General features: G+C 46.2%; 1 protein-coding gene across 1 annotated transcript; it reads right to left on the bottom strand.

Annotated features, from left to right (window-relative positions):
• Positions 1-853: 853 nt before the first annotated feature.
• Positions 854-4131, bottom strand: LOC127313672 (GDSL esterase/lipase At1g20120). The gene is made up of 5 exons (XM_051344150.2): positions 3800-4131; positions 2540-2670; positions 2182-2415; positions 1570-1822; positions 854-1243 (listed from the first exon to the last, which is right to left on the bottom strand). Exons 1-5 carry the CDS (start codon positions 4068-4070, stop codon positions 1056-1058), a joined length of 1077 nt encoding a protein of 358 aa, XP_051200110.1. The 5' UTR covers positions 4071-4131; the 3' UTR covers positions 854-1055.
• Positions 4132-9761: the final 5630 nt, after the last annotated feature.

Genomic DNA, 9761 nt, shown 5'->3' with positions numbered 1-9761 from the left:
GCCTTCTTGAATGTCCCCTTTCGGCCACGTGGCCCAGTTCATGAGAAGGCACCCAACACAACCTGTGGAGTTGCAGCCCTTTTAACGTTGGTTCGGCCCAAGAAATTTAGTAAGCCCTAAATCGATACCGGGAGTAGAAGTCCTCCAACGAAAAAGAGCCTGTTTACGAAAAGCTAGATCGGTAAATCTACATCGCTTTCGTTCGGGAGTTGCAAGATCGTTCAGACCGTCGGATGATTTGATCGGACGACTCAGAACTTCAAATAGACGTGGAGCCTCTTAGGTGGTTCCATTATACCGTTAACTAATACTCCCTCCGTTCTTTTTTAATTGACTCAGATTTAGTACAAGTTTATACTAAATTCGAGTCAATTAAAAAGGAACGGAGGGAGTATATATGAATCTCTATAGCACGATCTTTCTTTTTTGTAATTCTTTTCTCTTTTTTTTGGCTGTATGCATCCTTTATGCCATTGCGGTATGATGTTGTTGCAGAGGCTGAGTATAATTGGTATCTCCGTGATATTAATATATGCTCTTTATCGAAAAAAAATCTGAGAAACCGCATGAGTAGTATTAGTTTAAAAAAGCTATGGCCTTGTTCGGTTTCAACAAAATCTCCTCGGTTTGAGGTGTATTGAGGGGTATTAGATCTTATCTAAGTTAAAATACTCCCCAATACACTTCAATCCACATGAGGTGGGGATTAACCGAACAAAGCCTGACAAGGTTCGTTTCCCACAACATATCATTTTCCTAAAGAACATAGAACGCTATATATTGTCGGATAAGCTCTCAACTTCCACACCAGTGGACAACAAATTCGTAACATGTCCCATGAATAAGTTTGAGGGAAAGTTCGAAACAGGTACATGTTCGAGTCTATAAGAACAATTCCCGCATATGTTCGACAAGCTCTGACCCATTTGAAAGGTTAAAACATTCACTCATTGTAAAAGTATACATGCACACGGTCAAATAGTCACAGTGGAGGAGAGTACTAACTCTCAAATTGACTTGTGATTCTAATAGAACTTGTTCATGTGTCCGGAGATTCACATTAGGTCATGCATATTTTGCTGAAAGAGTTTATCAACCACAATGCTGTAGGCCTTTTCAGTAGGGTGGAAGCTGTCCCAAAAAATGAAATCGTTAACATTTGGACATGCATGATGATTTTTAATGAATATTGCTGCATTTAGTACTGTGCTGCCACAGCATCCCTCGGCTACCTCCTTGAAACCTGTATAGCAAAAATTTGCACAATGTTCAGCACCAAATTGCTGTGATGAAAACATATACATTAGCTCATATTCCTGAACACGTTATAGAAAGCTCATATTATAAAATGATAATAATAAAATATTTAACATTTATACACCATATTAGTTTACTATGCAGCTCTCGCATTGTTGCATTTGTTTGTATATAGTTTTGTAAGTTTACGATATTTAAGAGGTAAATGTGTCTCAGTAATTTATATAAATATGGCTCAGTTGCAGATATACTATACAAAAACAGTTCATGGCATTCTCTAAAATAACAACCGAGAATGAAGTGAGCACTCACCATAAAATTGTGGTCGCTGAACGAGATCAAGCAAATTGTAGTATATATCAAGATAAGCAAACTTTGAGCCTGGAACACTTTGTTCTTCATTTAGCCGGCGTATTTCATTTGTGATTTTAGAATTGAATAATTGTGCTGCTTGATTCCTCAATGGCTCACATTCTCTTGATCCAAGTATTCTTTGTGAAGGACAACATCCAACTGGTGGAATGCCAATGAACCCAATTCTCCTTGCACCCATCTCATTTAATTTCTGGGCAGAAAAATAAGGCAGTGCTAAATTTCTGTATATGTAGATTGACTAGCAAAATGTGAATGAAAAAATATAAAGAAATAACACATACAAAAGTAGGCGATTGTAAGTTATTTATGGTACCACGATGATTATAGTACATGCCTATGTGGATACTTGTCAGGAGAAGTAGACGTTATACAAAATGCAGTAATTAAAAAAATCTGATGTATCTGTAATGCACCAACAAAGGGAAATATGCATCACTTTATACTTTTCAAGAATTTCTGAAGACAAGAACTTTGTGAAACAAGTTCTCTAAAAAAGCTATGACGACAAATAATTTCTAACAAGTTTAGAGTTTTAATAATAGCTCATACCATAGTGAAGTTGACGGCCGAAGAAACAAGAAAGTTAACATATGAAGGAAGGTCATATTGATGGCGCCTCAAGGGGAGTAAAAAGTAATTGTTTGCAAGGTCATTTGCCCCCATGACTGTGAAGTATATGCCTTCAGAGATTACACGTGTCGTCTCCTCTTCACCAACTAAATATTTTAACCTCTCCTTATACTCAAGGAATAACTCAAGCTGCCCGGTACTTGATGTAGCAGTCTGAAGGATCATAAATTAGTATTTACAAATTTCCCTGACAATCTTAGTTTCGGGTGAAACCAAAATGAAATATACTTGACGAAGAACTTTCTTACTAGTAGACACATAAGATACATTTAGTTACCGCGGGTATAGAAGTTAAAGGATCATATCCACTGCCTCCTGAGGCAAATACGACACCAGTAAGTAGGTCACTTAGTTGAAGATCGTCTCCAATGTATGGTGGCAGTAGTTTCTTAATTCCGAACCCTGAAGCTGCTCGATGAGGATAAATAATATCAGTAGATATTCAAGTTTCCACTCGGTGTAACACTAGAATGTTTGTGTATGGAGTAGGAATTGTCAAGCCAATAAAGAGTTAATACTTATAAAGTGTTGACCAAATCATAGTTTCAGATAAGTAATTGATTTATTCGTGAAAATATGTCATTCTTTTTGGGAATAAAATCAGCATATTTATATAGTTGGATATATTTAAAATAATCTGAATGTGGGGTAATATATGTGGTAATATGGAGACAGCTTGGTATATATTTCAAGTATTTTGTTGGGATGGATGGAGTTGACAATACTGAAGAAAATCATGAAAGATCAATTACTCCAAAGAGTACATCTTGAACATAAAGATTTTAAAGATATAAAGAAGATAGAAGTAGCAAATTTTGCATGCCTCACTAAGGTAATTCTTCATCATACGTTAGAACTACATGTGTACATGTTCTGCCATTATGGTAGAATGACCATTAACATATGTGTACTACACCGTTAGTTCTTACATTATAAGAAACCGAAAATATAGAACAATGATGTATAAATGATTTGGGACGGTAAAAATCGCGCCTCATGTCCAGTGGTGCTGCTCTTCATCGGAGTTGTTGTGGAAGTGTCAAACTTCCACGTTGTGCGGTGGTTTTTAGAAGAACATGTAGGCGCTCCATGAAATTCTCAGGCGCCACTAGTTGGCGGGCACCCGTGAACACGGTTGATATTCGACAACCCAACCGTGTCTTTTGCTCATCACAAGTATATTTAACACTTTTTAAATTCCACTAAGTATTGGAAAAGGTATTACTATGACATGGACACATCTGGGACTGCCGTACCACTACTACTACGAGCTCGCATAAACTCAGCATTGCAAAAGTTTGTCACAAGCGTGGTGTGCATATTTTCTTGGCTACACTTGACTTAACCATAGGTGAGGAAAAGTTAGTTAGATGTTAGCCTTCAACTAAACACAGCCATTTAATCACGTTGGTGTAACCAAAGTTCAATGAAACGTGAAAGAAATAGTTAATTCCTAAATCAACAGAAAAGGCACCCTATCTAGACACCAAAATTATGCACAGCGTAAACAACGAAGTTAGTTCCCACCAGTACGTACCAAACATGTCCCCAGGGACCTTGCCGTTGGAGAATCTCCCGGTGGCCGCCCCGCCGGGGAAGTCCTGGCCGTAGGGCGGGAAGTCTGCCTTCGCCTCCGTGAGCCGATTATTGTTGTTGCCGGGGTCGACGATGGAGTCGCCGAACACGAAGACGGCCGAGATTTTGATCTTACCCGTGTCTGCTGGTGCTCCATGGGCGCACGGGAGAAGCGCCACGGGCAGCAGCAGGAGGTGGACGAACAGGAGGTAGCCTCGGCAAAGAGACGCCATTGCTGTGCTCTGCACACTACTGCCTACTGGTTCTCTGCTTGTATGGAGGATGGATCATGGATGGATCGCGCCGCGGGGTTTCTTATAGCGAGGCGTGGAGCAAAAAGTACGTACTTGCGCGGCACGGCGAGGTGACTGATCATGCATATGCATATGCATTCACGTGGTTAGTTGCTCGTTGCGTTGCATTAACTACCGTCTTTTCTAGCCGAGTGAGGGGTACTGTATGATCGATGCCACAGTCTGATTCTCAGTTAGTGCCGAATCGTGCGGTACGTTGAAAGGCTGCGAGATGAAGTCAGATGGCTGCATGTGTGTGCACGCTAGACGTAAAAGTACAGCCGCGGCCTGCCGGAGTTTTCAGAGCATCTCTAGCCGGCCGATCTAAATCGGCAACCCAAGCGATTCGTTTATGTCCGTTTAGATCGACCCGCGGATAGGATGCGTCTCGCGGTCCGGCCGGCACGAACATTGCATGCAGCGGCGCGCGACTAGTTGGCCCACGCACAGGAGACAAATAAATTGGCATGAAGTTTAAAAAGCGCGTGAAAATTTGATAGAACTTTCATTGATTCAAACATAATTTATATAGTTTAGAACTAAAATCTACACTAATTCAGGCACCGCCGTCTTCTTCGTCGTCGGAGACGAGGTCGACGTAGGGCGGGGGCGTTCACAGCAGCTGCGCCCAAGCAGGGACCTCCGCTGGCTGCACGTACTGCGGACACGGCGAGGCGTACCGTTGCGGTTGCGCGATCTGCAGTGGTGTCGCTGGTGGCACGTACTGCGGGGGAGGTGTCCCATTCTGCCTATGGTGGCGCGTGCGGCGGCAGCGGTGGTGGCGGCAGCAGGGAGACAACATGGCCGCCTCCTCTTCGTAGTCATCGGGGACGAGTGCCTCCACCTTCATAGTGGCTGGAGGCACGTCCTCCATCTCGTTGTCGTCCTCGTCGTCATTGTACACAACCTCCTCTTGGCGCGGCATCGCCGGGCATGAAATCCCGGAGACCGCGGATAATCCGGCGCGCCTCGTGCTCCCAGGAAAGGAAGACGCGCCAGTAATCCTCGCGTTGGTACAAGTCCTCGTGTTGCATCGCCAGCAGCAGCCGCTCGATTCACCGGCGCATCTCCAGTGCATGCCGGTCCGTCGGTGGTGGCGGAACATGGAGCATCCCCCTGTTCTGGTGCTACCCGTGCGACAGGGAGACATCGCGGTTGCGACAGGGGTCACCCTGCGCCCACCGCCATTGCGCTTCCTGCACCCGCACATACCGCATGTTGCCACCCGGTCGGTGAAGAGGAGGAGCCGTTGCCACCGCCTGTGGACTGGCAAACAGGTGTGGCTGCGGGGGTGGAGGAAGGAGGCAGGCGCGCGCAGGGTTCCGCCGAGGTGGAAACTCCTGGTGTCACCGCCTTGCGGACGTGGATCCAGCCTCTTGGTCGTTGGCGGTTTTCTTCATCCACTTTGCCAGCTTCATCGTAGAGAGATCGTGGAGGCGTGGCAATGGTGGCGGCCATGGGAGTGGGGGAGAAGAGGCGGGCGCATCCACGGTTTAGGTACCGCTGGCCATCAATGCCAACACGTGCACGCGCAGCTTCCAACGACATCGACATCAATGCGGTGCAGGGGTTGAGGCGGCGGGCGCAGTGGTCAGCGACGGCCTTGATCGCAAACTATGTCGCTGGTCATCCTTCTGTCCTCCTGGTGACAGATTTTACACCTACCAGAAACCTTCATCAGACGCCGCAACTGCTCTCCGTTGCAAGGCCATTAGATATCGCTTTCCACACAAAAATTCGCATTATCAGGTACATTGCACTGCCAGATCTTCGACCACACCGGTTTATCATTGACAGGTGCACCACTCGACGCTCCCTGCGCATGCATTTGTTGCTCCAGTGCCAGGCCCAGCCGGTATGCACTGCGAACTGTGAAGACTCCAGTCGCCTCAGGTTGCCATGCAAGGAAATCCGCTTCCAGCCCAGGTGATGTGCGGATAGACAAGATCGCTTCAGCATCAATTGGCTAGAAAGTCCTTCTAACCAGTTGTTCATCCCATCCCCCATGCTCATCAATCAGTTCAGACACCCGACAAATCCGAGACCATCGTCTAGTGCTGGAAGGTTTATGAAAAGTCTCCCTTGGGATCCAGTTATCTCTCCAGGTTCGTATGGACTGTCTGTTGCCCACCCTCCATATGATTCCCTTTTTAGTAGCTCCAACTCATGGGAAATAGCAGCCCAAGTCGACGAAGGGTTCCCTGTAAACGCGGAGTCGGCCAGGTGGCCCAGCGGATAGTATTTCGCCTGCAGCACATGAGCACACAAACTCTCCGGTGATTGCAACAAATGCCAGGCTTTGACATGCCAAAAGAGCCTGGTTAGAAATGTGCATGTCTCGGAAACCCATTCCTCCTTGTAACTTCGATCGTCTAAGCTTGCTCCATCCGATCCAGTGTGTCTTCCTCGTCCCAACTGAGCTTCCCCACCAAAAGTCATGAACCAGTTTCATGAGATCATCACATACAAAGAAGGGAGGCTTAAAGACGCCCATAATATAGCTAGCCAGGGACTGCGCTATAACCTTAATCATCACCTCCTTCCCACCTTGCGACATGTCACCCCAAAGAAGGATGCGCTTGGCCAACTGTTCCTGCAGTTTCTGAAATTTACCCATGTGCATCCTATCATCCGGGGTAGGTAAGCCCAAATACTTGTCCTCAAAGCCCTCCTTTTGTATGTTCAAAGCCTCGCTAATTCGTAGTTGCATCATCACCGGGCACTTCTTGGTGAATTGAATGGAACATTTAGACGCGTTCACCAGCTGGCCAGTACTCATAGCATACTTCTTGATCACCTCATTAACCCGGTTTGCTTCACCCACCTCTGCCTTGAAGAACAGAAGTGTATCATCCGCGAAGAGAAGATGAGAAATCCCCAGTGCACTCCTACATACCTTTAGCAGAGAGGTACCTCCAACCTCCACCTCTGCACGCAGCTGATCTAACAATCCTTCAGCAACGAAGAGAAACAGAAAAGATGAAAGTGGATTGCCTTGCCTGAGTCCTCCGGTAGGGGTAAATGCTTCCAATAAAGATCCACTGAATTTCACATAATTTCTCACTGTGGTCACGTACAACATTATCCATCATACCCACTGGCGAGCAAAGCCCATCTTATGCATAACATCCTCTAGAAAAACCTAATCAATACGGTCGTAAGCTTTCGACAAATCTAGCTTATATGCACAAAAAGAAGTATTTGCCTTCTCTCCATGCTCCATGTAGTGTAGACATTCAAAGGCTAAAGGAGCATTGTCTGTAATTAAACGGTCAGGGATAAAGGCACTCTGATTTTCGGATATGACCTCTGCCAAGAGCGGGCGGAGCCGATTCACCATACACTTCAAGATGATTTTATACAAGACATTGCAGAGACTAATGGTATGGTAATCCTTTAAACCCTTTGGATCATCACCATTTGGAATTAGCACAATCAAGGTGTCATTGACTCGCAAAGGCATACTCCCCGTTGCAAACAACTTCAGAACCCCCCTGATTGATCTCCTCCTTTAAAACTCCGCAGCTACGCTAGTAGGACCTTGCAGTGAAGCCATCAGGACCCAGTGCTTTTAGAGGCCCAATTTGGAACAAGACATCTGAGATCTCCTCAACAGAAAACTCCTTACATAAATGTGCATTCATTTCCTCCGAAATTCTATCACCAAAGAGGTTTTTACCTCCTCCGCATTCAACGAAGGATCACGTGTGTACATGGATTTAAAGTAGGACGTGGCCATCCGTTCCATGTCACTAGGTGCCTCCTTTACCACACCATCGGCGTCTTCCAGAGACTTAATCATATTATTCCTAGCCCGCCATACAACTTTACGGTCGAAAAACTTCGTATTCCGGTCACCCTCTTTGAGCCAGTCTATCCGAGACCTTTGAAGCCCGAGCATTTCTTCATGATACAACAACTCGTTCATAGCATCCGTTGTCTCTCTAATGAACTGGGCGGGGGCATGCTCCCGCATCTGCTACTCAAGCATACGACGGAGCCGTTCTAGCTCTCGTGTGACGTTGCCAAACTTCATGTTCCCCCATCGGTGAAGCACCTGCATTTCTTTTTCAAGTGCCACATTGATATCTGCCAGGTCAGACTTCGCTCTCGCCTCCTGCCAAGTCGATGCAATAACATCTCGTAACGCATGCTCCCGCTCCTAGAGGATCTCACATTGCTTGCATTTCATGGCCTCTGGTTCGCTCCTTCTTTGTCCAGCTAAGCTAGAAGTGCAACATGATTCGAGCAAGGGGAAACTAGGTGGACCACCGTCCCTTCGGAGAAAATGTCCCGCCATCAATCGTCCGCGACTGCCCTATCAAGTCTCACCTTCACATTGGCTTGGCCTCTGCGCTTATTATCATATGTGAACGGAATGCCCCTGAACCCAATATCCTTGAGCTCACACACCATCAAAGTGTCACGAAAGGCGATCATTTTCTTTTCACGGCTAAGACAAACAGACAGGTGCTCATGCTGCCAGAGCGCCTCATTTAAGTCACCAGCCACAAACCAAGGAAGCGTCGAAGAAGCCTTTAGGGCACAGAGGGCAGGCCACATACGATGTGAGTTCTGGGCTCTTCCATACACAAATGTTGCATGCCACAAAGGTTCAGCCGGTGCCACTCTGATATGCACGTCGATAAACCTCTCTGTCACCTCCTTGACATCCACAAAATATTATCATGCCACAAAGGGCCAGGCCCCCACTAAGACCATCACTGTCAATACCAGCAAAACCATTAAGCCCCAGCCATTTCTTTAACGGACCGACTCGCTTGCTCTTCTGCCTAATCTCGCAAAAGAAGATGAGCTTGGGAACATGTGCCTTGAGGAAGGCACAATTCTCTCGAACTGTCGCAGAGTTCCCAAACCCACGACTGTTCCAGATTTAGCAACGCATTGCCCTTGACGGGCCGCACCTTGAGCACCTGATGCATGTAAAATGCATACATGAACTTTGCACTTTATCGATTCGTATTAAAAGATATTTGCATCTTATATAATGTTATTCCCATGTTTTAGGGGATTTTCTAAACAACCCCCCCCCCCCCGTTCGGTTCTAATTTTGTTTGGCATGAAACACCACTTTTTAGTGTTTTTGACATTACGGGAGTTACGGGACTCCAAAAAGGGGAAGGCCAGGGGCCACGCTTCGGAATTTTTGAGACAAACAAGGTGGGCTGAAGAGGGACACCAGGTGGTCAACAGGTTGGGAAAGAGGCCAGGTGGCGTGCCCTCCCCCTTTTGGCGCCCCACCGACACTCTTTCCCATCCCGAGCATCCGTTTCGCCTCATCTTTTCGTGAATCAACTTATTTTGCCCTAAAAACTACTATGCATACAACCCCGGGGGGTCATTGAGGCTACAATAGCATAGATCAAAAACACATAAACAGAGAGTCAGCAGGCCACCGCCGGCGGAGATCGGAGAGGGTAAACGCTGCCAGAATCGCCTCCGGTGGATTCCACCCCCTTCGGTGAAGGCATCAGCACTATCTTCATCATCTTCATCAACATTGATGTCTACGCATGCTTCTATTCCTGTAGACAGTGTTGGGCCTCCAAGAGCAGAGGTTTGTAGAACAGCAGCAAGTTTCCCTTAAGTGAATCACCCAAGGTTTATCGA

Source organism: Lolium perenne, chromosome 7 (genome assembly GCF_019359855.2).
Source record: "Lolium perenne isolate Kyuss_39 chromosome 7, Kyuss_2.0, whole genome shotgun sequence".
Taxonomy (NCBI): Eukaryota; Viridiplantae; Streptophyta; class Magnoliopsida; order Poales; family Poaceae; genus Lolium; species Lolium perenne.
Note: the sequence above shows the minus strand (reverse complement) of the source record. Positions and strands in the feature narration are given on the sequence as shown.

Excerpts from the sequence above, each read along its gene's own strand:
- LOC127313672 (XM_051344150.2), bottom strand. The coding sequence starts at position 4,070 with ATGGCGTCTCTTTGCCGAGGCTACCTCCTGTTCGTCCACCTCCTGCTG. Across the intron at positions 2,671-3,799 it reads GGTCCCTGGGGACATGTTTG|CTTCAGGGTTCGGAATTAAG; the intron begins GTACGTACTGGT and ends CTCATCGAGCAG. Across the intron at positions 1,823-2,181 it reads CGGCCGTCAACTTCACTATG|AAATTAAATGAGATGGGTGC; the intron begins GTATGAGCTATT and ends TTTTCTGCCCAG.